The sequence below is a fragment of the Peromyscus eremicus genome, chromosome 11 (genome assembly GCF_949786415.1).
Source record: "Peromyscus eremicus chromosome 11, PerEre_H2_v1, whole genome shotgun sequence".
NCBI lineage: Eukaryota > Metazoa > Chordata > Mammalia > Rodentia > Cricetidae > Peromyscus > Peromyscus eremicus.
The window spans coordinates 8,434,871-8,462,703 of NC_081427.1; the positions used below are offsets into that span (position 1 = coordinate 8,434,871).

The 27,833-nt window shown below is 49.4% G+C and overlaps 1 protein-coding gene across 1 annotated transcript in view; it reads right to left on the reverse strand.

The window, feature by feature from the left end:
- Positions 1-12,444: 12,444 nt before the first annotated feature.
- Positions 12,445-27,833, reverse strand: part of Dap (death associated protein) — a 54,504-nt gene continuing 39,115 nt past the window's right edge. The window contains exons 3-4 of the mRNA XM_059276336.1: positions 14,202-14,244; positions 12,445-13,136 (exon numbers count right to left, since the gene is read on the reverse strand). Of these exons, the coding sequence (XP_059132319.1) occupies positions 13,023-13,136; positions 14,202-14,244 (157 nt within the window). The 3' untranslated portion in view covers positions 12,445-13,022. The remainder of the gene's footprint in view (positions 13,137-14,201; positions 14,245-27,833) is intronic.

A 27,833-nucleotide genomic window follows, 5' to 3' on the forward strand; every position in this document is an offset into this window, starting at 1 on the left:
GGTGGTGACGTCTTTACCCTTCCTGAGTTGGCTTAGTAGCAGTTGTTCCATTGTGTCCACTGTGTCCACGGGCCATAAGCAGAGTCCAGCTGTTATTCAGCATGAACTCTGGAGTCAGGCAGGACCAGTGGTTCATGCCTTTCAGCTTCTTAAAGGACAAAAGGTGGGCTCTGCTCATGGCTCCCACCTCAGCTGGAAGACCCAGCCCCACATCAGAAATCCAGCGCATGGCTTACTTCTCCTCTAGCCTGTGGGCCTCATGGGAATCCCTCACCCCCCACTGAGGCCTCCATGGCCCTGCTCTCTTTGGTCATCCTGATGCCTTCTAATCTCTTTGGCACCCAGCATTGCCAGCAGAAAGCTCCCATCATTCCCTGTGGTAAGCTCCCATCATTCCCTGTGATGAGCTCCCATCATTCCCTGTAGTGAGCTCTCATAGGAAGGCACCCATTGTCTGCCTACCCCTTTGACCTAAAAGTCAGAAAAAGGCCTTGCCATCCATTGCCCTGGATTTGGTGACTGTCCTGTGAAATGCCTGTCTGGACATTGCAGTTGGTCCATGTTAATAAGGGCATTGGCATTTTGCTAGGAGAATGTTGAACAATCATGTAAACCAGCTCAGTCAGCTCAGTTGAAGACACAATGTGGAAACTACCCAGCTTTATTAGACCCGGCCTGGCTCTTCTCCCAGAGAGGCATACGGAGAAGATGCTTGCCTTGCTTAATTAAACCAAATGACACCATGCGTATTCTAAGCTGTGTAAGGAAAGTCTTTGGAGGCAGACAGACGGGAGGCCAGTCCTGATTACATTTTTCCTCTGTGATATGTGTTTTGTTAGTGAATCCATAAATGCTGACCCCAAGCTTGAGCCCCAGAGAGTAGCCTTCTGGGTATGACTCTGAGCATAGACTCAGTGTCCAGTCTCTTCAGAGCCCCCAGGGATTCCTCAACCCTCCTCTGCTTTCAGGCCCTTCAGACCATCAGGGATATCTCCCAAGACCCCCAGTAATTCCTAATGGATAGTAGAGTAGCAAAATATGGCCACGGGGAGCATAAGAGAGATGCGCGTTTTAAAGGCTTCCTGAATTCTAATCCCCTGGGAAGACAGAGGCTAGACCCACTCAGTATCAGCCCTGTGTGAACTCTGGTGTCATTGAGTTGCTCTGGACTATTTACCTGCAGGTGGAGATGTAACTTTGGCTTTTCCTCAGGACCACATTGCAGTCATGGTCCAGGGGACTGTACACTCCATACTTTGTGTATCCATGGCAGTATCCTCAGGACCAGAGACAGCATCCCAACCCTTTGAGCCAATATCTTTCCAACTGTCTTGAAACTCAGGAAGGGTGGCTGATGGCAGAGCTGTCATTTTCCCATGCTTCGTGTGGAGCTTGGCTGACGGCTGGCTTTGGACCTTCTGAAAGGAGGGGCCCCTCTAAGTGAGGCCACATTGCTTGCCTGCCCTTTGCCATCCAGCTACTCAGAATAGGGCACAAAGCCTGGTAATAAGGAGACATAGCCTACTGTGAGTAGGAGAGCCCCCACTCTGCCGTGACACAGCTAACCCCCTAACCCATCGGTCCTGCTCACTAGCCCTGCCTGATCCTGCGGTTAGAGCCAGGCGCTCTTCCAGAGAGTAGCCAGCAGACCAACTGCCCACTAGTTTGCACCTTTTTTCTCACCTGTAGGCAGTCAATGTTCTTATTACTTTTCTAAAGAAGCTTCGGACAGCTAGGATGCTACAGAAAGAAAAAATATGTTTTACATTGTACTGAGACACAGCCCATGTGATTTCCCATGCCTACCTCCAACTAAAGAGTGCATGAAAAACTGTAATTCATGACCCCTTTATAGAGTAAGCACAGAGGAGCCCCCTCTCCCTCAGGACCTGAGTTGGTCTGTCTTAATTTTGTCTACGTTGCTCTAATAAAACACTACAACAAACACAACTTAAGGGAGAATGTGTTCATTTTAGTTCACAGCTCCAGTGACAGTCCACCATGGTGGGGAGGTAAGGGAGCAGGAACTTAACAGAGCTGGTCACAGCCACAGCCGAGCGCAGAGAGAGAATACATGCACTCAAGCTTCCCCTCAGCTCCTTTTCTTTGCTCTTGTACAGTTCAGGACTCCCTGTCTAGGGAATGGTGACACCCATGGTGGGCAGATCTTTCCACTTCAGTTAACACAATTAAGACAATACCCCACAGATATGGACACAAACCAACCTGATCTAAACACTCCTTCATTGACACTCTCTTCCCAGGTGGTTATAGATTGTGTCAAGCTGACAAAAGAAGCTACCATATGGCCCATGTATCCATCTGATGCCCAGATTCTTATCACTGTTCTGAACAAGGATTATGAGTACACCTGGTATCCAGAGTTAGTGAATTATGAGGTCTGTGTCCTCATTCATTCTTAAATGGAAGAAGAAATTGCAGGAGGCTATCTGATCTTTTCAAATCACGTCCCAAGGTCAGGATGTGAGAAGAGAGCAAAGGAAACAGCAGAAGCAGGAGAACTGGGAGCTGCACTCACACCCGGTGATGCAGAGCTGATGAAAGCTTAGGAGGATGCCGGTCTGTGGTGCATGACAGGCACCACCCACAGCCACATCACCAGCCATTTCTCACTGGCCCTGGCTCCCCACAGCCTCACCCCTGACCCTTAGACTTTAGACTTCCTTTTCTTTCTCCTCCTCCTTTCTCTTGCACACCCTTGAAGATCTTCTCATGTGAAACTGGACAGTCAGTGGCAGAACAGGTCATACACTAGGGCATCCTCCTTCCAAGAAACCTCTGGTGGGTTTTCCTCATGGTTCCACAGAGAAGCTGAAAGGGAATAAGGAGGTAGCAAAATCTCAGTCTTTAAATGGAAACTTGTGCTTTGTGAACATTTGTATGTATGAGGCATGGTTAGGGCCAATTTCATGTAGCAGATAACAACAATACAGTTACAAAGTATCTTCTGCACATACCACAGGCCAGGCATGTTAGAATACTGAAATACAGGGACTGTTACTATTCTTATCTCACAGACCAGGAAACTGAGAGACAAAGAGGACAAGTACCTAGGAGGTCTTGGGACTAATAACAGGAGATGCTGAGAATCAGCTAGGTGTTCAGTCTTCAAGCCTGTACTGCAGTGCTGGACAGCTGGGTGTGGTGGTACATGCCTATAACGCCAGCACTGGGGTGGCTGAGGCAGGAGAATCATGTAAGACAGAGATAAACTAGGGCTATATAGGAAATTTGTGAATTTGAGGATAGCCTGGGAGGAAGAGGAAGAGGAAGAAGAAGAAGGAGAAGGAGGAGAAGGAGAAGAAGAAGGAGAAGAAGGATAGATCAGCATTAGAAAGCATAGAACTTAGTGTCAGATTAACTAAAGCTTTGCCACCTGTGTGAATCAGGCTTGTTCTTTTGCTTCACTAAACTTTATTTTTCTTGTCTCCAAAATAACAATGTGTAGCAAGTTAGGTTGCTGTAAAAGGCCTGGTACTTAGTAAGTTCACTACATGTGGGAAGGTTGATGAAGATGGTGATGACGAAGATGAAGATGCCAGTGTTGGTGGCAGGAGGGTTCTGATGATGATGTTAATGACGATGGCGGCAGTCGTGTGGTTGATCACAGTGGTGGTCTAGCCCCAGACTTTCCTCCAAGGGATAACTGTCTAGTTCAGTGTCTCTGTGATTAATGAAATATGGTGTTACCATGGTTAAGTTTACGCAGTTTAAACAAAGCAAATAAGTGCCCACCACTTATCATTACCTCATTAACTAAATGTCCTTGGAGAAAATACTTGTTCACTGAACTAATGTCAGCGCTCCTTCTTAGATATGCTAACTATTTTGTGCCCACAATGTAACAGTCTTTTGGCTTTGTTGTTGTTTGCTGGGCTAGCTTAAAAAAATTTACTCTGTGTGTGTGTGTGTGTGTGTGTGTGTGTGTGTGTGTGTGTGAAAGAGAGAGAGAGAGAGAGAGAGAGAGAGAGAGAGAGATAGATGTGGGCATGCATGCCACAGGACACATATGGAGGTCAGAAGGCAACTCTATAGCATCAGTTCTCTCCTTCTGCCTTTAAGTGGGATCTGGGGATCAAACTCAGGTTGCCAGGCTTGTTCAGCAAGTGCCTTTACTCCCTGAGTCATCTTTCTGACTCTCCTGGGATAACTGGGGATTTTTTCTTTGTGATAAGAATAGCCATAAAAACAGTTAAATAATCTAACTTGCTACATTGAGGAAAATAAGTATTAAAGCTGGGAAAGAACTTTTTTGATGTGATACCAAAACAATCAGTTTTGGAGGGGCAGTCAGCTGTCATCAGTTACTTTAGCACCCCCAGGGAGTGTTAAATGAGCAGGAAGGCCGTTGCAAGTCATTGGAAGGACATTGCAAGACATTCAAAGAAGGTTCCTTAGTACACGTTACAGAAACGTGACTCTAGATTTTACTTGTTTTTGACAGTTGTTCTTGTTTCGCAATCCTCTTTACTTTGAGGTTCTGAGATGAAGCACACCTCAGGACAGAGGTGTCCTGCACTGACTTCCGATCTTGTCAGGTGAAGGTGGAGGCCACATCATGATAGGAAGTAAAATTGGTGAGAAAGCAGTAGACATTTACGGTTGGCTTTGTGTGGCGCTCTGGAGCTTGTCTTTTCCAGCTCTGTGGACTTCCCTAGCTACATTTGTTGCAGCTGAAAATAGAACAACTTATGAGGAGAGAGGCGTGTCTTAGTGCGACCCACAGTCTGCGAAGGGGGCTCCTGAGATGTAGTATTCATGAGTGGTACCCATGCTTGGGTTGACTTTCAGTGATTCAGCTGCCAAGTCATCCACGCACCTGTGAGGAAGCCCTCACCCATGCACCTGTGAGCAACCCCTCACCCATGCACCTATGAGCAGGCCTTCACCCATACTCACCCATGCTCACCCATGCACCTTTGAGGAAGCCCAGTAAACTCCTAATTCACCAAGCCAGACTTGGATGAAATCATGTCCTTGGTCTGTCAAAAGTGCCCTCTCAGGGGTGGTTAAGGGTTCATTCTTATTTCTCCAGTTCATGAATGGTCTTTGGACAGAAATGAGGGTGTGTTGAGGGCTGTGATAGGTAACGACTGTGCTAGAAGACAGGGACACAAGCCAAGGCCAAGGTCCCCTCTACTTGCAGGCACTCTGCCTACTCAAGTTTCTTTCCCAGCAGCCCATTCTACAGAGAGATGCCTGTTTTCTTCTTTAGTCACTTGTCTTTTTACAATAAATCCTGATAGCCCTGAGGTTAATCAGCTTGAGTGCACACTGTTCACTGTGGAACACAGGCTGCAGCCATTCAGAAAGAGGTTTTGAGACCTTTCTTAGAGAGAATTTAAATAGCTGAGCCAAAAGCCTGTAAGCTTGTCCTGGCTGCCCTCTGTGAATTGGCTGGGGAAGCCACCAGGGGACATTTATCTCGGTTCTTCTTTGTATCAGCATCGGAGAAAACAACCATTACAGTGTAGCTCTGCTGCGCGCTCTCCCAGAAGGAAGAGATTTTCTCTATCTAACGCATCCAGGAGCGAATCTGCGTCACGGCAATTTGCTCTACTGTGCTTTGAGGGCTGCGAAGGCGTACGAGCGCAGGCGGTGGCAGCCGCTTCCACGGAACGTGCCTTCATCACGGAAACATAGATTATGTGTTTTCAAGATTCCAGATCGAGGGGAAATTGCCTTTGACTGCTTAGGTACATTATAATAAACCAAAGGGCTCTAGAACAGGGCAGGCCCGTATGACTTTGATGGTCTTGGCTTTGTTGACCTTTTGAGTGGGACTGCTCTTTGGATGGGGGGATGCTACAACAGCCCTTCCCTCAGCTTCCCAGTTGTGACATCAGAAAATGCCTCCAGACTCTGCCAGATGTTCCCTGTAGGATGAGATCACTCCTAGGTACCAACCACTGTTCTTGGGATAATGAAAGTCCTTATTGATTCTCTAAACACATTCTGCAGTCCCAAGAATCTCTCTGGAAGAGACGATGAAGGGTCCTTGTGATCTGCGTGAAGAACTGAGCCTTCTGCCTGAGAATGCTGGCCTGTCCCTCTCACGTGACCTGCAGCGGTGCATAACGACTATGCCAAAATGTAATAAAAAATCTCATTTAGGGCTTCTGAGTAGAGTCCCAAATCCTCCCGATGATGTTAGTTTATTTTATCAGATGGTGTTGGGTTTTTTCCAGTTGACAAATTGGATTTTTTTTTTTTAAGGCATGACAGTTGGATTTATCATAATATTTAGGATTAAAGGGGAGGAAGAGGGAAAAGCTTTTTCTCTTGTCATGAATGTACTTAATTGAATTTTAGAATGCCTGTTTGGAAGAGCAAGTTAAATGCTAGACAGAACATCGCAAAGACTTGCAGGCATGTCGGGCTGTCAGAGGGAAACAGATCCAAAATGCTTTGAGATTCAGACAAATATGAGTTGTGGCGATTTCATGTTGGTTAATTTTCTGTGTCAACATGCCATGGTATCCAGATATTTGGTGAAACATTATGCTCGCTGTCTGTGTGGGGGCTTTTTTGAATAGGGTTTAAACTGGTGGACCTGGACTAAAGCAGATTGTCCCCAATCATGTGGCTGAGTTTCAAGCAGTTCCTCCTGCAAGGCTGATGCTTCTGAGAGTCATGGAGGTCTATCACAGGAACCCTGGGTTCCTATGGCCACCTCAGCTCTTCCCAAGGATGCATCCTACCAGCATAGTCTGCAGCGTGCCCCCGCCAGTCTCTGTAGGTTCATGAGCTTCTGTAGGTTCTTTTACAAGGTTCTTTACTGAGAACGGTGGTTCACACTTGTATTTTTATTTATTATCTATCTATCTATCTATCTATCTATCTATCTATCTATCTATCTATCTATCTATCTACCTATCTATCTGTCATCCATCTACCTACCTATCTCTCTATCATCTATTATGTATCTATCTATCTATCTATCTATCTATCTATCTATCTATCTATCTATCTATCTACCTATGATCTATCTGTCTACTTATTTGTGTTTGAGACTTGGTCTCTCTATATAGCCCTGGCTGTCCTGAAACTCACTATGTAGACTAGGCTGGTCTCAAACTCATGGAGATCTGCCTGCCCCTTCCTCTCGAGTGCTGGGATTAGAGGCATGCACCACCATACCTGGTGACTTATACTTGTAATCCCAGGACTAAGAAAGACACAGGCAGGAGGATGGCCAACCTGGTCTATCTAGCATATTGCAGGCCCATCAGGCCTACACAGACTGTTTCAGAACCACCACCACCACCACCACCACCACCACCACCACCACCACCACCACCACCACCAAAAAAAAGACATAAAAGTAGAAGAGAGTCTAGTTGGAAAGACAGGGCTTGGTCAAGAATGACAGGGAAACAAGTATAAATCTGGTCAAAATACATTGTGTATGTGAGACTTTAAAAACAGTGTAGGGCTGGAAGCTGGCTTAGCATCAAGAGGGCTTGCTCCACAGAAATGAAGACCCCAGTTCAAACCCCTGCACCCACATGCAGGCTTGGCTGTGTATCCCTGTAACTCCAGTGCTATGTGGAATGAGACAGTACGAACACTGTAGCTTACTGGCTGCCAGCCCAGCTGCAGGCTCAGTGAGAGACCTTGTCTCAAGAGACTAGGGCAGAGAATGAGAGAACAGGACACCATGTCCTCCACTGGCTTCTGCTTGTACTCAGGGGCATAGCTCTCCACCAGGTGCCCATATGCCACACACACACACACACACACACACACACACACACACACACACACTCACACACATACATATACACACACACAAATAAAAATAAAAAAACCACATTGTATATGGATATGAAATTATAAATAAGGGCAAAAAAGTTTCCATGAATGTGCTTGTGCATGTATATGCATAGTTAGATGCCACTTAAGAATAGGTGTTTGTTCTGAGAAATGAGCCATGACATGATCTTGCCATTTTCAAACCTCATGTGTACTTGCACAGCAATGACAGGTGCAATGTCCCTAGGTGATGTAATCTCATGGAAACACCCAGTTAATACAGAACGAGATGTATGAGCCCATCATGGCCACACTACGTGAGATGTGGCCGTGTATGGTAATACCCTTTGGCTCTGGTTCTCTGGGGATTCCTGGTCCAGGCCACAGTTAGGATGAAATTTCAAGTGCTGAAAATTTCCTACTGCTGTCTCCTGGTTCTTCAGGAGCACATGGCTATAGATGCCTCTCTGGAGCCTTGTGAAAGGCCTAGGTTTTTGTTTGGTTTGTGTTTTGATCCTGCAGAAGCCAGCAGGATGCCCCGTCTTGGGGAAGAATTCCTTTTGAGTTTGTAAAAAGCAACATTTAATCAGCACAGCAGTTGGGAAGTTGGGGAATCTGCTGTGGTGGCAGGAGGCAGCTGTTCAGAAAATAATTAATTAATCACAAACCTGCTGGGTCTGCTAATATCTGCCCCCTACCCAGCTCTAGGGCATCTGAGTTCCAGGCTCCACTAGGCCAGGTTATACCCTGCTTGGCTGATGGCCATTCCACTGTCCAGTGGCCGGGGCTACCAGAAGCTGTGGCATGTCCCACCAGTGTCTCGACTCCTGGATGCACATAAAGGCTTACCTGGCTTCCACACCTGGACGTATGGAAGAGTGGTGGGTGGGTGTGCAAGGCAATACTGTGTACCTTCCGGGCAACAGCTGAGCTTGTGATGTCTGACTGTGCTCCTGGTGCAGCTCAGGATTGGTGATGTCTGACTGTGCTCCTGGTGCAGCTCAGGATTGGTGATATCTGACTGTGCTCCTGGTGCAGCTCAGGATTGATGATGTCTGACTGTGCTCCTGGTGCATCTCAGGTTTGTTTTTCCTGTCTGTTACCCAACCTCCTCTTGGAATTTGATAATTGGACAGAATTCACAGCATCTCTGATCTTCTTTATAAATAAGAACGATGGCACATCAAGGTTAATAGAGAACTGTCTCAGCATGTGCAAGGGTTACCTGGGAACTTCTGGGAGGTTCTGCAAAGTTCCCTGTGTTATGATGATAAAACTGAGACTTAGTGGGAAAAAAAAGACAAGCTGCCCAAGGTCTTGTGGGTAACAATCAGACAAAGTAGATCTTAAAGCAGAGGCTTATCCTGAGCTCTGAGTTCTGTTGTCCCAGGCTCTTGGAGCTAAGGAAAACCTATAAAATGGATGCGTGTTGCTCTATCTAGAACAAATCCAGGACCCATTTGCATTTGGCATCTGCCCTCCTTGGAGGTGAGGAAGCAACATCGGGCCTTCCTGTTCTAGCTCCTAGGGTTATTTATGGAAGCTTTCTTAGCCCAGGGTCACCCACATAGTTCCTGGTCTTGTTCAGTCTTTCATCTGCCATGTGTGCATTCTGGCATACCTCCCCCCTGACTCACTGGCACCTCCTCGGTCACATCTGCAGTGTTCCCAGGGGAAATGTCTATACCCTCTCCCTCACCAAACCCCAGTGTTCATTAGTACTTCCATGCCAATGGACCCCAGGCTGCAGCCAGCCTTGGCGTCTCTCCCAGTCTTCATTTCAACCTGTCAGACTCTGATCAGTAGCTCTGCTTGAGGCCACGGAAGAGTCGGCCATGAGTGGTCTCTTCTCTCCCATTCAAGTTCTTTCTCCACCGACATTCCTGTTAGTATCACTGTCCCCAGCATCTTGGCTACAGGCCTGAAAACACAGCAGACGCTTGCCCCTCTGCCTCTTACACTCTGTGACCAGATGGGCAGCAGCTCTTCCTTCCCACGGCCACGTGGCCTGAGGCTCTGTGGACCTGATGGCTCTGGAGTCAGAACCATGTGGATGCAAGCCTCAGTGTCGCCATTAGCTGACAGCTACTTTTAAAGAAGCAATCTTTATTGAGATGTGATTCCCAATGTACACATTTTCTTTTTTTCTTTTTTTTTTTTTTTTTTTGGTTTTTCGAGACAGGGTTTCTCTGTGTAGCTTTGTGCCTTTCCTGGATCTCGCTCTGTAGACCAGACTGGCCTCAAACTCACAAAGATCCACCTGCCTCTGCCTCCCAAGTGCGGAGATTAAAGGCGTGTGCCACCACCACTGCCCGGCTACACATTTTTATCTATGTGTGTTTTTCTGTGTGTATGCAAGCATGTATGCCGATGTGCAGAGGCAAGAAGGGGGCCTCAGATCTCCTGGAGCTGGAGTGATTGGCAGTTCTGAGTGATCCATTGTGGGTTCTGGGAACTGACCTTGTGTCCTCATCAAGACCAGCAGACACTCTCTCCTAGCTGTGACTTCCCTATTCCCTCTGCCCACATCCTAATGGCCCTCCTTCTAGACTTCCATTCTGGACATTGCACAGGGATGATCTTAGGTAATGTGTGGTCTTTTGTGACGGGCTTCTTTGACTGGTGTAGTGTTTCCTGGGGTCATCCATGTTGCAGTGCACCACATCCATTCCTTTTTATTACTGATTTATTTTCTATTGTATGAATATACCTAATTAAAAAATTTATTCTTCAGTAGGTAAGGCATTTGAGTAATTTCTACCTTTGGGATAATGCTGTTATAGACACTGTATGCAAGCTTTGTATAGGCATGTCTTTACGTCTATTGGCCACATGCCAGCGGTAAGTAGCTGGTAGCTCCATGCTAGATTGCTCAGGGAGCCACTAGATTCTTTCTCCAAGGGGCTGCACCATTTCACACCCCCAACAGTACTGTATGAGAATTTTCTACACGTTCTTGTCAGCTCTTGTAACTGCCTGACCTTGGTTTTAGCCATCTTTCTGCAGCAGTATTTCATTGTGGGTCTAAATTTCATTTCCTTGATGACTATGTAGCACAAGATGGCCTTGAACTCACGATTCTCCTTTCTTAGCCTCTCAGGTGCTGGGATTATAGGCATGTGCCACCATGCCCAGCTAGGACATGTCCCTTTTTATGAGCTTACTGGCCATTAGTGTATCTTATCAGAGAACCGTTTGCTAATGGGACTTTGACACGGACTATGGAGATTTATTTTGTCTTCTCCCACACTAGAACACCCCTACCGATAGGTCACTCGGTGCAAAGCTGAGCCTGGACCACAGACGTGACTGAACCACGAACAGCAGGAGAGGCTGCACCCAGGGCAGTTGCTTGGTGTGGGGCCCGAGCATGTTGTCCTGCGTGTCTTTTCTCTGCCTGTCCATTCTGGGGCTGGTTCTGAAACCTACAGCAGGTGACAGGGGATGCTATGGTGTCTACTTGCCACACTTAGTTACCAAGAACATCCCTCTGTCCCTGGATGCAAAATGAAGATCCACATTGCTGTTCTCTATGACTCGGGACACACGAATACCAACAGTGGCCTCCATGGGTGACCAGACTCGCCAAGGAAGGGCAGGGCCAGAGGGAGCCGCAGAAGCAGTCACATGTAAGGTGGCCTTCAACTCCTGATCCTCTCAAGTCCTCCCTGACTTACAGGCAGCTCTGGGTGGAAAATTTCAGCAGCCTGGTGCTGGGGCTCCAGGCTTAGCAACTGGGATGATTTTCTTGTCTAGGAAGATCTGAAGTAGGTAAATGTCTTGCATATCAAAAGCTGTTCAGCATTACCCCTGGGCTTAGTTCTAATAATTTTCATTTAATTTTCCCCCGGAAGGACCTCCCCAGCACAGGGCCAGCTGCTGGACCCAAGCAGGACATGTCAATCAACTGGATTAAACCTTTCCATCTTCTGACAGTTACAGAAGGGACTAGGCTCGACTTGCCAGGTGTCCAACAGCTCAACTCTGTGTCTGGGACATCAGTGTTGAGGATATCCATCACGTGTGCCTGTTCGTACGTCCACTGAAGAAACAGCTGGCAGCCCCGGGAAGCTGTAAGAGGGAGTCCCTGAGACATAAGAAGGAGACCAAGGCAGAATGCAGGAGCTTTATTATAATCAACATATTCTCAATGTCAATGATTAAGAAATTCATTTAGGGAAACATGTCACATCCAGTGACCTAGAGCCCACAGACGCACACCAGAGCTAGCTCAGAGTACATGGAACCCGAGGCTGCCCCCCAGGTCGCTGGACTAAAAGGGATTGTGGGTGCTTCAGGATTTCTGCAACAGAAGGTGAGAAGGTCTGCTGCACAGGGGAGCAGGTGTTGCCTGCTCTCAGGTCCTTTCCTACATTTGGTTCCACAGAGCAAGGCTGTGGGTTCCATGGCAGTGCCGAGGCCAAGCCTGGGTCGCTAACGTGACCCTTGGTCCCCACCATTTCAGTAATTAAGAAGGAAGAGACCGACCAAACAGGGTCTTGAGGTTTATGGCCTGCTCCCTGTTAAGTCCACTGCCGGGGCACCAAATGGCGTATAATATTCAAGGAGCCCGTCCCTCCCTTGGTGAAATGGCGCAGGCCTGGTGACTCGTTCCTGAATGGCTGGTGGTGCAGATGCTACACACGGAGCCGCCGTGACCCACAGCTGACTCCTCTGAGGCCCTCTCCATGAGCAGCACTCTAGAAGGTTCTACATCTGGCTAAAGGAGCCCTCTGACTTTTCAGAAAAGCCGGAATTCTGCAGCCATGAACTGAGGGCAGTCCAGCGTGTCCCAGGGCAGGAAGTAAGCACAACTGATGAAAGCCATATCTATCATAGTGTTTTGTTTTTCTAACTTTATCAAATCTCCCCATAGTGGCTTCTTCCTTTTAGGACCAAGAGTAAGGACTTCAAAGGACTGCGTGAGGGACTTCCTCAGGACTTGTCAAGTTCTGCTAATGGCACTTCTGGGGGGTACGATGACCCTTCAGTGACATACAACTAGGACTCTTAGAAACAAAGTTTGGGGTTTGAGCCTCTTCTAGTTTTAAATACGGAGATCCGAGACAATGGGGGTCCACTTTGCTTAGGGGGTTCACTTTGCTTTGTCTTAGGTTTCTGAACTTAGTAAACTGCTCGGAAAGAGCAAGTTCTTTTGGTCAGGGGAGAATCGTGGGAGGCGGGCCTGGGTGCTGCTGCTGCAGAGGGTGCTGGGGTCTGGGCGCCGGGGTCTGGGCACAGGTAGGTCACTTGCGAGGCTGCTGGATATGCTGTGTTCTTGGAGAAACGTGTTTGTCCATGGAGGCATGTGGCTTCTGGTGGGCCACCTGTGCAGCCGCTGGGGGAAAGTCTTTGTCACCCTGCCAGGAGACAATAGACAAGCTGGTTAACAGTCAATGAATAGCATGGAGAGAGAGTCCTCCCAACCCAGCCCCGCCAGTTTCCTGCAGGGGTGGGGGATGGGTTAGTAGTGGGCTACTGCTGTGGCTGGCCAGGCCCTGCAGGCCAGAGAACCAGGGAGCAGACGGTGGCATGAGGCCCCACGATGGGACAGCTTGCGCGTCTGCCTGGTTTCCTGTCTGGATCTGTTTTGGTCAAGGGAATCGGGAGCAAGCAGACAAGTCTAGAGTCTCACACCAGGATCTGTGAGCATGACTGGGAACAGGCCTGGGCACTGGGCGGAGGGACTGGTGAAGCAGCCTGCGGGGGCCTGGAGAAAGGGCCTGGCTGTGTTCGGCTTCTCACACCAGCAGTGGGGTTTGATCTGGACCAGGGCAGACAGGACCATGTAATCGAGGAGTGAGTCTGGCCTTATGCAGACATCTAATATTCTTGCACACAGCAGACCCGCCATGGCTGGCCCCAGGTCTTAGATGGCTGTGACAGTTCTGTCAGCAGAGTTGTCCCCAACAATGGGGGCTTCCTTGGACAGTGGAGCTTGGATTCTGAGAGAAGAGGGCTCCTCAAAGGTACATGGAGTGGCAGAAAACGTGAGCGCAGTCTGAGGGCCAGCAAACAAGAGCAGTCGGGCAGGACACACACGGGCCTGCCTCGCTGCATACTACTAAACCTTCACTCACAAATACTGAACTGGTATTTCAGTTAGGTCTCCTGTGTCGTACCCTGTACTGATGGGAAAACATTTGCAGGTCAGGCCACAGGTCAGGAACAGGTGATTCTGCAGCATGGAGGCAGGTGCTCAGCTGTGGGCAGCACGGATTCCTACCCACTGAAGCACGCTCCCAGAAGGAAGTATATCACTGAAGAAAGCCACCAGCCCCAGGTCAGATGGGTAGCACTGGTGCTTACTGAAGAACCAGGCAAGAAGAGATCGCATGGGAGTTCCTGCGCCCACACTCCCACAGGAGCAGGTCAGGTGCAGGACCGCCCCTGCTCCACCGTCCCTGTGCAGAGGTCACACTTACCCGCGCAATGACTCCAGAGATGAACACTGTTGGTTTAGGCGGGCTGGAAAACAGAAAGGAGAAAAGGAGGATTCAATGAATGATTTACACAAGAGAAGAAGGAGCAAGGTGACTGTGTCCAGAATGAGCAGTGGTGGCTTCGGCCGCGAGGAGGGGAAGGTTGTTACTTTGTCAACAACCGGGCTGTGGGGCTCTGGGGCTGTGGGGCTCAGGGGCTGTGGGATTCAGGGGCTGTGGGATTCAGGGGCTGTGGGGCTCAGGGGCTGTGGGGCTCAGGGGCTGTGGGGCTGCGGGGCACTTCTGAGGTTAGTCCAGGAAGAGTGAGAGAGGAAATGGACTGTAACAAATAGCAGGTAAGTTACATAAGAGCACCAGCTCTTTTGTTGAGATGAGCGAGACTGAATTTATGAGACTGTGGAAACAGGCTTCCCATGTGTTAACTAAGCAGGACCGCTAGCTGCCACCAACCCCGAAGCCAAGAACGTTGTTAGACAATGAAGCCTACGGCGCAAACGTCTTGTTCTGCAATGACCCTACCTGATGTGCCCGATCGGTACACTGGTACATCTGTGTGTGCACTTATGTATGTGTAGAGGCCAGAGGCCAGCCTTGGGTTATTCCTCAAGCAGCACTTATTTGTTTGTTTGAGACAGGTCCTCTCACTGGCCTAGAGTGAGTAGAGTAGGCCCGGCTGGCCGGCCAGTGAGTTCAGGGATCTGCCTGTGTCCACGTCCCCAGCACTGGGATTACAAGTGCACTCTACCACACCTTGCTTCTGTACTGGGTTCTGGAACCCAGGCCCTCATGCTTGTACGGCAAACCCACTCAAATGCACTGATTTATGGGTTTCTTTTGTTCAGATAACTGCTTCCATGGTTGAAGAAGTCATTGGGAGCAATCTGAAGTCATGTTCCTAGACCATAGTAACTTCTACGAAATTCATATTCGCCGTCTTGGAATAAACTCTTACTCCGTGTGAAGCAGGAGCTGTGTTTTGTTCTGACAGTATGTGGGAGGCATTCGGAGGCAGACAGGGGACAGGAGGTAAGGACAAGGTCACAGCCCAGAAAGACTGGGGCAGAACATGGGACTGAAGGGAGGTCCTTGGGACACAGTTGTGCTCAACCCCAGGCCTGCTAGACAGAGGTTGAGGACGTATGTCCTGAGCTTCCAGCCCACCTCCCACAGCTCTGCTACTTGGCTGTGCTGCAGGGGTCCTTCACAGGAAGCCACAGGCAGGCTCTGTGTGCACGTAGGCAAAGGCCCCAGTCTTTAGACATCCTAAAGACTTCCTCAAAACCACTTGAAATTCCTCAAGTAATTTCTGTTGCGTCATGAGCGGAAGACACTTCATCTTACTAAACAGCTCAGAAACCCCAGTGTAGTGGGTAGCCATTAATAATTTCACCAATACCCCAGTCTCTCTTGGGTTCGCTGAGTGCTTCTGGTGGGGCTAACTGGGTTAGAGTTTTCTCTACAGAGAGCAGTCAGTTTGCTAATTCCAAGCCTCCTCATGTAGTGAAAGAGCTGCGGATGTGCTGGCTACCTCTCACAGGGATCCCCCCGGGGAGCTGCAGCTGCAGAGGCACGAGGCCCATCCATCCTACGTGCAGCCAGCTCTGAGGAGTCTTTGGGGAGGGCTGCTGTCCTGGTACCAAGGTGAGAGAATAACCAGAGACTGGAAATGATGAGTCTAACCCCTTCCTGCACCCCGTAAAACTTACCATCCTAGTCCCAAGATTCATTGTGTTAAAATGGCTTGGAACTCTGAATTACTTTGTGATAGCTGCCCAAGTCTCCTGGAAACCAGGTTACCAGGGACTCTCATTGGCACCCGCTCCTGGGCATCAAGGACATTTGATCATACCCCAAGGCTGCCTTGGGTACCATCCCTCTGCCTGCCTCCTCTTTTTCCACTCCAGCCACGGCCTGTGGGTATTTGCTGAGTCAAGCGTGACAGGTGGGTGGGGCTTTGCACTATGACTGACAGGAGGTGTGAGAAGTAGGACAGGAGGAAACAGCTGCCTACACGTGGCCCCGGCTCCGGGGCAGGTTGGAGACGAGCCCTTTCCCAGCTCCCACTTTAGCACCCTACCACTTCTGTGAGCCTCTCAAGGAAACAGCCATCCTAACCTTAAATGGTAGCAAAGACTTGAGGGCTGGAAGGAGACCCGAGGAGTAAGACTGACCTCTCCTATCCCAGTTATCACAGGAAGGTTTGAGGGAACAATGGTCACAGGTTCTGAGGACCCACAGGGAGCTCAAGGACAACACCGTCCTTGAGGACCAGGTCCTACAAATGCATCTGCCACTGGACCAGTCACTACTCCATCTCAATGTACTCAAAGGGACAGTGGCCCAGAAAGCATGTTGGGACATTTCTGATGAACAGCTGAGCTTGTGGGGACCACTGGGTGGCAGGTGGGAAAGGCTCAGGCTGTCTGTGGGTGCAGGGATGAGCGGGTGATGGCCAGCTCTGCAGTGTCCTGTACAGTGCAGCTACTTAGGTTTTTCCTTTTTTTTGGGGGGGGGTAGGGCAGGTAATTTCTGGAACACTGTACCTGAAACTGACCAGGAGCAAGAAGAGGGAACACAGAACAAAATTCCCAATAGCCCTGGCCTCACTGGGGTACAGATAGCCAGAGACCCCGTGGGAAGGGATTTGAGAGGGAGTCAACATAGCACACTGGAGAGGTAAATATTAAATTTCTCTCTCAGATTAACATTAAATATTAAAAATTAATAAACACTAAAAACACGAAGTAAAAAGTTCAAATATTATCTTTTCAAATCTGTTGTGGCTGTATGTGTTAATATGTACGCTCTGTTCAGAGGCTGTGGACCCTGTAGTCCCAGCACTGGGAAGGCTGTGGCAGAGGTATTGGGAGTTGGAGTTGGAGTTTGGAGGCAGTCTGGGTCATGTGGTGCATTCCAGGCCAACTTGGGCCAGGCGACCCTGTCTCAAAAACAAAACAAAACACACTCTTTCAGTTTACATCCATGTCGTACGTCTAGTGATGAGCACACACCAAGACACCTTTTATTTCCCAGTGCCACTAGGAGCCACACAGCCTCTGGGTGTACAGTGATCCTGCCACAGTGGCTGAGGAGACATGTGCGGCCACATCAACCCTGTCTCTGGCCACGCAGCCGCAGCAGGGCTCCGTTTGTTCTGGTGAGGATGGTGTTTGTGACTCGACAAGTGGTCGGTGTGACCCAAGGTCTGCAGTCCAGTCAAAGGGATTCAGAATGGAAAGCGTGGACCTTCATTGTGAGCACTTGGTTCGTCTGGTTCTGACCCTGCAGCAGGGAGTTCCAGCCACAATTTAAGCAGCGAGCATGCTGCTTACCTTGGAGATAAAGGGTGGCCATCCCTAAGACCTCAGATGCATCTGATGCTGTTAAATAAATTACCTAGCCAGGTATTGTGGCACACACCTGCAATCCCAGCATTCAGGAGGCAGAGGAGGGAGTTCAAGGCCAGTCTGGGTACTCGAAACTCTGCCAAAACCAAACCAAACCAAACTAAAACCAAAACCAAAAATAGAGTACCAAAGTAATCAGGGAGATATGTATGGCAAATGTGTTGCTAATTAATCAATAAAACACTGATTGGCCGTTGGCTAGGCAGGAAGTATAGGCGGGGCAAGGAGGAGAATAAAGCTGGGAAGTGGAAGGCTGAGTCAGAGAGACACTGCCAGCCACCACGATGAGAAACAGCATGTGAAGATGCCGGTAAGCCACGAGCCACGTGGCAAGGTATAGATTAATGGAAATGGATTAATTTAAGCTGTAAGAACAGTTAGCAAGAAGCCTGCCACGGCCATACAGTTTGTAACCAATATAAGTCTCTGTGTTTACTTGGTCGGGTCTGAGGCTGTGGGACTGGCAGGTGATAGAGATTTGTCCTGACTGTGGGCCAGGCAGGAAAACTCGAGCTACAAATGGCGTCCAACGTGGTGGCAAGAGTTTCCACCTAAAAAGTGAGAAAAAAGATTCTAAAACGGAGCTAAAAACAGCTTCCTAATTGTCTCTCTCAAATGAGCGGCAGCTGCTGGTTTCAGCTACTGGTGGGTTCCTGGCGTGCGTGCTCAACCTGCAGTATGGCGGGAATCAGGCCTCTGCAAGTGGCACATTAAGCTGCGTGGTGGATTTAGACTTTGACAGTACAAAACAAAAAAAAGAGGTTTTTGGGCTACACGCTGCTTGGATAAAAGCATAGACCCACGATAGCTCCCAGAGCTGGCGGTAAACGTAGCCATGTTGGGAAGCTGAGGTGGGCGGAGCCAGCAGCCACAGCTGCTGCAATTTAAGGCAATAGATTCACAATAAGACAGATTCAGATGTAATAGTTTACAATGTGTGTAAAAGATACGTAGGCTTGAAAGAGACAAAAAAGGTGATATATATAGAGAGTTATAGAAACAAATACATAGTTTTAAAAAATAAAGTCTTTAAGGAGACAGTAAAGGTAGTATAAAAATAAGCCACGTAAAGATGAATATTACACAGAGAATCTGGATTGTGTTGTCTTTGAGATTCTTAACTGCAGAGAGATATTTGATTGTAAAGGAAGCTGAGTTAAACCAATATGTATATTTTAAAGATATCTTGACTTCAAAATTTGGATATAAGGATATGTTACTTTGGAAAGGAGTCTCTGCTTTTGTTCCCACAGAAAGCCAAAGGCTATGGATTTGTTCCAGATTAAGATACATCAGGTTTGACCAGCCAAGACCCCCTGAAGATCTCTGATGACACCATGGCCCAGATGATCCAACATCCAGAATGGTTTGAAGGCATCTGGCTCAGACAATACAGCCTCATGGACTATTCCATAACTCTAAAATTTTCTTTGTTTCCCCATAAGATACAGTGCCCCCTTCCAGCAGGAAGTAGTAAGAGAAGCTACGCCCAAATTCCCAAATTATATGTAATTTTACTTTGTTAAGGTTAAAACCTTCCTTTTTGAAAAAAAAAAAAGGGGGGGGGGAAGTGCTGTGGGATGTATGGCAAATGTGTTGCTAATTAATCAATAAAACACTGATTGGCCGTTGGCTAGGCAGGAAGTATAGGCGGGGCAAGGAGGAGAATAAAGCTGGGAAGTGGAAGGCTGAGTCAGAGAGACACTGCCAGCCACCATGATGAGAAACAGCATGTAAAGATGCCAGTAAGCCACGAGCCATGTGGCAAGGTATAGATTAATGGAAATGGATTAATTTAAGCTGTAAGAACAGTTAGCAAGAAGCCTGCCACGGCCATACAGTTTGTAACCAATATAAGTCTTTGTGTTTACTTGATCGGGTCTGAGGCTGTGGGACTGGCAGGTGATAGAGATTTGCCCTGACTGTGGGCCAGGCAGGAAAACTTGAGCTACAGAGATCCTCAAGCCCAACATGCCTGCAGTGGAGATTCCTGATTTAAGACGTATATAATCACCTTCAGAGTTCTGTGGGGACACCCTTGAGGCTCTGGTTTGCTCTTCAGGAAAGCCTTCTAAAAGCAGAGTCCCAGGCCTTCTAATGTGGCCTCGATACTCTAGCTAGTTAACTAAACCAAAGTGTATCCTTTTGTCCATTTGTGAAGTATCCAGTTTAGTGCAGTATATTCACCATGTTCTGTTAGCATCTTCATCTCCCAGAGGTTCTGCCTCCTTCAGACAACAGGCTACCTCCTCCACACTGCCTGGCGGTGCCACCTGCGGCACCGGCTCTTCCTGGGCGGGGCCTGTTATACTGCCAGCTTCTGTCAAGCTTGGCCAAGAGGCCTCGGAGCTCACTGCCCTTTCTGCTGACCACCAACTGCACCTTCAATTGCCGAGTGATTGTTTCCTACATTTACAGAGTAATTCTGAACACTCGAAGATGGAGCTCTGCAGTGCGGTATGGAGCTGTACTTGAACACTCCAGGGTTCGTGCACTGCGTCCCTAAATGTCCAGGGTGCTACAGCCACATGCACTACTTTTGGGACCTCCTTTCCTCTGGTGGAAATCTTTCTGGCAGATGCTGTTGGAAGACTCACCATTATTTTCTCTCAGGAAACAACAGTCACTCCTGCCCTTCCTTGGCCTCAAGCCTCTCCAATCTTTTAAATCACTTACTAAGATTTCAAGGAACTGTGGGCCAGAAGAAGTTCCTATGTGAGCCAGGAGTATGTCCTGGTCATCGGGATGCAGCAGCTGCTCAGCGTCCTGCACACAACACAGGTCACTGCTGTGTCCCCATCAAGGACCACATCAAACTCTCAACAGGGTCAGCCGAGTTCCGAGTTCTTCCTCCATTACTCCCTAAACTTCCTTGTTGAACATTTCTTATGCGTTCTGGCATTTCACGGCACCCGCCGAAGGCAGGATGAAACACCCACAATGCAGAGGGAGTCAGTGACCCCAGGGAGTGCGGACATCAGGAAGGCTTATAGCACACATTCCTAACTCCCCCGGATTCTAGGACAGCAATTTCTGAAATTAATTTCAATATTTCATTTAAACTATATACAAAATGCAACTATCCCAACAGGTCATGAACGTTAAAAGTGACTGCTGACTTCACGTGGCGTTTGCATGTTTACAGGACTTCATAACCCCCCTTGTCAGTAATAGTCACTCAGAGGCTAGAGTGACAAGCTCGCTCCACTGAGAGGGCTGGACAGGATTCTGATGGTGACTGGCCTAACTTCCTGCCTTACGGAATAAGGTAGACGGTGCCTGGTGATCCTGACTGGCCAGTCCAGATGTCTCCCAGGTGACAGATTTGGGCTCCTGCAGGACACCCTATTCTAAGGTCGCTCCCTCCCTGGCACTGTGGACATTTTATCCTGCCTGACCCATTCTTTGATTTAGGCTCTGTCAACCATCTGCCCTTTAGGGTGGTCTGCAGTTTTCCTCAGAGCTTCATCAGGTGCCCCAACACCCACTGGGCCTGGGCCAGGTGCCTGTGTCTCCATACTGTGCTGCCCTAAGCTGCAGAGGGCAGGTGAGCCCGGACCCTGGACGGATGGCTGTGAAAGTACCAAGAGCTAAGCACCTTCACTCAGGACCTACTGCTGGCGGCTTGTGCTCAGGGAGCTCTGTATCCACTACCCGGCTCAGCCCCACTCCCTAGGCTGTGATGTGGGGTCCTGCCCTAGCCTTCCTCCTTTAACTCTGGGGGACTTTAAAAAATGCAGAGCCCTTTGTCACCCAGGATAGATTCTGTGTGGTGGTGGGGGGGCTCAGCATCCCTGACAGCCAGCTTGTCCTTCCTCCCTGGCAGGACCTGGTAGGAGAGTCACCATGTCAGAGCATCTGGGGATGAGCACACATGTCCACGTTTGTCTGTTCACACACGCACATGTCAGAAAGAGAAACCAAGAGAGCTGATCTACTGGAAGTCAAAATGGCAACGCAGGCATTCTAGAGCTCTGTTAACAGAACCATTTCCATGTCGGTAGTTTTAATCCGAACTGGAGACTTCGAAGCTCTTTTCTGCGAAGGCTTTCCTCCAGTCATGTAAACCCAAGCCGCAGCATGCTAACTGCCGGGAGGATGCACAGCAGCTAAGCGCTGGGAGCCAGACTCGGACCCAAGGTTGCCCGGGGCCACCATCATAGACACCCTTAGTTTGATGGGCCTCCCACTTGAGGTATTTTCTTCGTATACGACTTCAAGATGCAGCTTTTTAAGGTAAGCAATGCAAATGTAATCCAAGAACCCCCTCTTTGACAGAAGTCATTCAGATCTACTAAACACTTGCTTCCTGACTTTGCAATGTTTTTTTTTTCTTTAAAACCTGCCATTTATGTCTACAACACCTAAGCAGCATACAGAGAACTCATGGATCGAGTGTCCCCGGCAAGTGCTCCTTCAGTCTGACGGAGGGAACGGCAGGCCTGAGAGACTGCAGACTTGTTCTGAGTCCTGGTGCTGAGCTCAGGGGTTCTTAGGCCGGGCTCTTACCTGGCAATCTGCCCCAGTGCTTCAAACAGCTCAGTTCACGAGCCTCAGGAACACAGTGGAGCAGGGGCTCCAAACGGCACTGAGTCACAGGACAGAGGACAAGCCCCAGGGGAAGGACAGGATCGGAGGTGGCTTCCTGTCACCAGAGGGTGGGGCTCGGTTCTCAGATGGTCTATGCTGGGATCCCAGCTCTGCGGCTGATCAGCTGGCAGGCCGTGGCTTACCCTTGCCGTGGCTTAGTCCCTCGTGTGTAACAAGGATGGGCAACACACCCTACCTCCTCAGGTGCTTGTGTGGATGTGCAATGCATTCACGGGGCTTAGCAGACAGCCTGCACTCTGTGAGTCGGCTGCTAAGAGGACAGGAGTGTGATGGCGGCGTGGCCCCACCTGCTCCCCAGGCATGTGCTTCTAACCAGCCCCGCTGTTCCAGCCTCAGATCCTCTGGACACAGGGAGTCACACCCCGCTTATACAGGACAGAATGGCTGCCCACAGTAAGCGGAGAAAGGTCTCAGATCAGAACAGACACCACCACAGACCCTCACACTGCACTTGAAGGAAAGCTCTGCAGGGCTCATTCTACTTGGTCTGTCTGTCTGTCTGTCTGACCTGACTCACACAGCTGCTTCTTCAGTTCCGAGCTTACTGAGGTCAAGACACAAATGAAAGTGACGTGGTGCCCAAGGGCCGTGAAGAGCTAGAGCCGGGCCCTGGCTTTGGCCTCCCTGTAAAAGAAGACACCAGTGTCAATTGGTGGCGCCACTGGGCACTTCTGGTGCATGTCTTACTGCTACCGGACCAACAGGGCTCACACTGACGGGAGACGACATCACAGTCCCTCAGAGGGGCTGCAAAATCACGCCCCACGCCTCAGCTGAAATCAACTGCGCCTTCCCACCAGCCAGGCAGAGCTGAGGGGAACAGCTATTGCCAGGGTGGGGCTCAATTGCAGACAGGGCTCAGTGGCCTCGGGGTGTGTGTGTGTGTGTGTGTGTGTGTGTGTGTGTGTGTGTGTGTCAGGGGGCAGTGCTGACCCTCGGATGTTACGGTTGAGCTCTGTGAGTGTGTGCATCTCTGTGACCGATGTGAGGACTCCATGCTGAGGTCAGAGCACACTCAAGAAGCAGGCATGCTGTAGCTTTGTCAGGACAAACTGAAGGTGGCTGGGTGGCTGGGCATCTCTCATGGAATGCAACTCTTCTTGCTACCCTTTGCAGGGAAGCAGAGTTGTGACAACTTGGAAGCAAACCCTGGAGGCTTATTTCAGCTCTGTTTTGAACCTGTGGCCTTGTGTGCTCCCAGAGTTCCCACCTGGGGTGTTTCCCGAAGCATCTCCTAGCAAACAGATGGAAGATGAGTCCTTTCCTGCCACTCTCCGTCCTTTTAATACCTTCCTGGCCTGGTTTTCTGTTATTGAGGTTATTAATTTCACGGACGCCTGAATAATCACTAGCACGGCTGGTGAGTGGAGGCTACTGTCTCCTCACTCCGCTGCACCCAGACACCTCTGCCGGCTGAGGCTGCTTCCGGCCTGCGGCCTGCCGTCCCCACCAGATGGCGCCCTTGGTCCTCTCAGAGCTGGTGAAGGCTGTGGCCAGGCACAGCACCAGGAAACCCAGTGTCTTCTAAAGGAGTCCCTGTCAGGCGAGTGAGTCTCAGTGGAGGTGGGACTCAGCCTGAGCATTTCCAGTGTGAGGGAAGGACCCAAGCCCTCTGCTTTGGCACAGGCAATTGGTCGTGTCTTCCAAGAGGGCACGAGCCGGCGATGGCCAGCAGAGGCGAGGCTCGTGTTCAGTCTGGCCTTACAGCAGCTGTTTGGCACTGAGGAGAAGTTTCCTCACTGCAACCGGTCCTAAGTGCCTGCTCCTTCCTGTAGACCTCACAAGTCCAGGGCCTGCCTCTGCAGGGCAAAACCTCGTCCAGCCCATCCTCCCAATGGTCCAGAGGTGGCCAGGACCCCGTGGGATGCAGCAGCTCCTGCTTGGGGGGCAGGGGGTAGGGCTCTAAGGCGCTTCTCTCCAAGGCTTGGCTGACTGGATCTTGAGGGTTGAATCTAGTCTATTCCTTCCACATAACAGAAGCTAAACCTCCCAGGGCGGAGTGAGGGTTAGCCTGGCTTCTACTTAATAATACCTCATTGTGCATTCCCTCAGGACGCAGTGTGAGAGCTGCCAGCTGCTTCAGGAGGGGCTGTGACCTTCACTTTATCTCTAGACTGTTCCGGAGAGCTGCTCTTAGCGAGGACTCTTTACAAAACAGAATCCTTTCTTTCCTCCTTTTCTTACCTACTTCTCCTCCTTCCCTAACACAGAGGACAATCATCATCGCTGCTCCATGACTGATCTCTCCTCACAGACTTCGTATGTGGTGGTGACCTTGGCGCCCAAGAATCACTGCCTTTATCCCACCACAGAGGGGAGACCCCTGGCCACGAAAGTCCAGCACTGCAGAGGAAAGTGTGTGAGGGGGCATTGGAGGGTGTGGGTTATGGAGACAGCGGCTCTGGGTGCAGATGGGGGGCCTCCTGGCTTCATTATCTATCTGTAAAATGGGAGTGAGATCCGCCTCATACAACAGCTGAACCTTAAATAAACCTATGGCTGTATGTAGCACATCCTTGTTCACAAGCTCACCTTTGGGGGCAATAATGGAATTAATTTTGTCCTCTGAACTGTGACTTAGGAATTCCTCCCTGGGACTGGAGAGATGGCTCTATGGTTAAGGGGATGCACTGCTCCAGCAGAGGACCCAAGTTTGGTTCCCAGCACCCACACTGGGTGGCTCACAACCACCTGTAATTCCAGCTTCAGAGGATTCAATGCCTCTGGGCTCGGGGGCACCTGCACTGATGTGTATATACCCACACACGCTCATACCATATAATAAAAATAAACCTTTACAAAGGGTAATTTCCCTCTCTTCGTTTCCTGTCTTCCTCCCTTGTTCTTTCCTCGACTAAAGAATTTCAGGGCTTCTTAGGGCTCATCGGAGGGGTGTCACGATGTCCCCCTTAAGTTCTCTCACTCTTCACTCTAAGCATCATTGGTACCAAAGGACTGGCAGAAGGCACAAGGAGAAAGGCGCCCCCAGTGCTCAAGAATTCAAAGCCCTGTCTGCCATACTCCAGCCTGCTCTGTATTTCCAACAGGACGAGTTGGCAAGTTGCTTTACTTTGCCAGGGTTCCAGGGAAGACAACTTCTAGGAAGAATTCGGTCACCATCAAAAGGAAGAAACATATTTAAAAATCAAACCACATTTGTAAGCGTTCTGTGTTCTATCACACATCGGCGTGGTAGCAGGAAGTGCAGGACAGCCCTCCCCTGCCCCTCCCCGCAAGGGTTTTGGTTGGTGGAAGGCAGCCCCTGCAGATGCTGAGTCAGGAGTTGGACCTGTCTGTAGTGATGTCTGGAAAGCATCCTGGGACGACGGGGTAGGAGCTGCCTGTGTGCTGCTACTCAGAGCAGCCTGAGACTAGTCTGTGTGATCATCAGACTGTGTATAAAACCACACATGCATTAAAAGCTTTACAAGTTCCTTGATTTCAGTAAGCAGCACACTTAAAGCTCTCCCATCTTTGATTCTGAAAGCAGCGATGTTTTTAGGTGCATTCTTTTGAATTTCAATTACCAGGAAGTACCAGGGAATCGCCGAAGCTGATGAGGCAGGTACTGAAAACTCGAGTATTAATTGTTACATCTGGACATAAAATTCAGGTTCCAGGGTCATGCTTTACAACGACAGGGTTTCTGGGGGGCGGGGGTGGTATTCACAGTTCAAGGGACAAAGCATGTAGCTTTAGACTCAAGCTCTACCGTGGCTCCTAAAAGAGAAAACCTGACAAGACAATGGCTAACGGAGTTCCCACCAGAAAGGGCATGAGGATCAAACCCAGACATCATAAACCACCCGTATCGCTTCCATCTCCAGGTCAGCGGTCACCAGGAGGCGGAACCCAGCAATGAGAGCAATGATGGTTTCACCTCCTGGGGTAGCTTCCCCCAACCACTAGGCCAGGAAGCTATGCATCTAGCAAGAATCCACCACGGCCAAGAGGACAAAACACAGCTGGGGTCCAAGCCTGGCTGTAGGCCTGCCGAGTACCCACCCAGTGGGAGGGCTCTGACTCCTTTACTGCTGGCTGCACAGGATGATGATGGTCTCTAACCCTCTTCTTCACCTGTGGTGGAGAGGGACTGGGTGAGCTGAGATCATCAATTTCTCCCGGGCTTCTGAGATGACAGATCAGTCGTGGTCTGACGATACTCAAACTCAACTGCTGCTGTTGCTGCTGCCTCTCTCTCTCTCTCTCTCTCTCTCTCTCTCTCTCTCTCTCTCTCTCTCTCTCTCTCTCCTCTCTCTGGATGTGGGTGTGTGGGTGTGTCTCAATGATGCTAGCTCAGGAACCCTCCTTAGATCATAACAGGTGCGTGTGCTTCTTCCAGAATCAGCAAAGAAGAGAGCAAAGTCTGAAGAAGACCCAACCCACCACCAGTTTTGCTCCCTTTTTAAAAGCAGCTAGTGAAGAGGACAACTTCAATCCCACCCAGGCGCCCTGCCACCCTCATGTTTAGAGCCAGGCATGGGGTGCAGCAGGGCAGGCCATGGTGCAGATCAGAACCAAAACCCCTCAGAGTCTGGTTCTGAGTGCACTCAGAGCCTAGGGAAAGGTGCACTCTCTCCCCAAGACCAATCGTGATGCTCTCTGATCTTGGCTCACTTTGGGTCAATCAATATTCAAGGCCCTAAGGTGGGTTTGTATACTCATAATCCAGGAAGTGTTTGTGCTCCCTCTGGAGTGCTTCCTGTTTTCTGCTTGTTCAGGCCCACCCATTCTGAGGAAGAAAGTATAAGATCAGTGTGGCTGCATTGCAGGAGTTTATGAACTACCATCACTGTCATCAGTGAGCTGATGACATTTGCCAACAAGCACAGCTGATGAGGATGTGGAGCAAGGGGAACACTCCTCCATTGCTGATGGGAGTGAAAACTTGTACAGCCATTTTGGAAATCAATATGGTGGTTCCTCAGGAAACTGGGAATCAGTGTACCTCAAGACCCAGCTACACCACTCTTAGGCACATACCCAAAGGATGCTCCATCCTACCACAAGGACACTTGCTCAACTATATTAATAGCAGCTTTATTCATAATAGCCAGAAACTGGAAACAACCTATTATGTCCTGAAGAATGGATAAAGAAAATGTAGTACATTTACACAATGGAATGACATCATGAAATTTGCAGGCAAATGGATGGAACTAGAAGACAATCATCCTGAGTGAGGTAACCCAGACACAGAAAGACAAACATGATATGTACTCACTTATAAATGGATACTAGCTGTAAAGTACAGGATACTTGTGCTATAATCCACAGGTCCAGAAGGCTAAGTAAGAAGGGCTCAAGGGGAGACCGCATGGATTTCCCTGGTAAGGGGAAATAGAATAGATTTTGCAGGTGGACTGGGGACCAGTGGGGATGGGAATATGAGGGATCAAGTGGGGGTAGGGGCGTGGAGGGGGAGAATACTGGGAGAGATGACAGCAATTAGAGAGCATTTTTATGATGATGTGGAAACCTAGTGCTGTGGAAACTCCCTGGAATCTACAGGAGTGACCCTAGCGAAGACTCCTAGTAATGGGGGATACAGGGCCTGAACCGGCCTCAAGTGGAGGGACTGGGCCATCAACTCAGC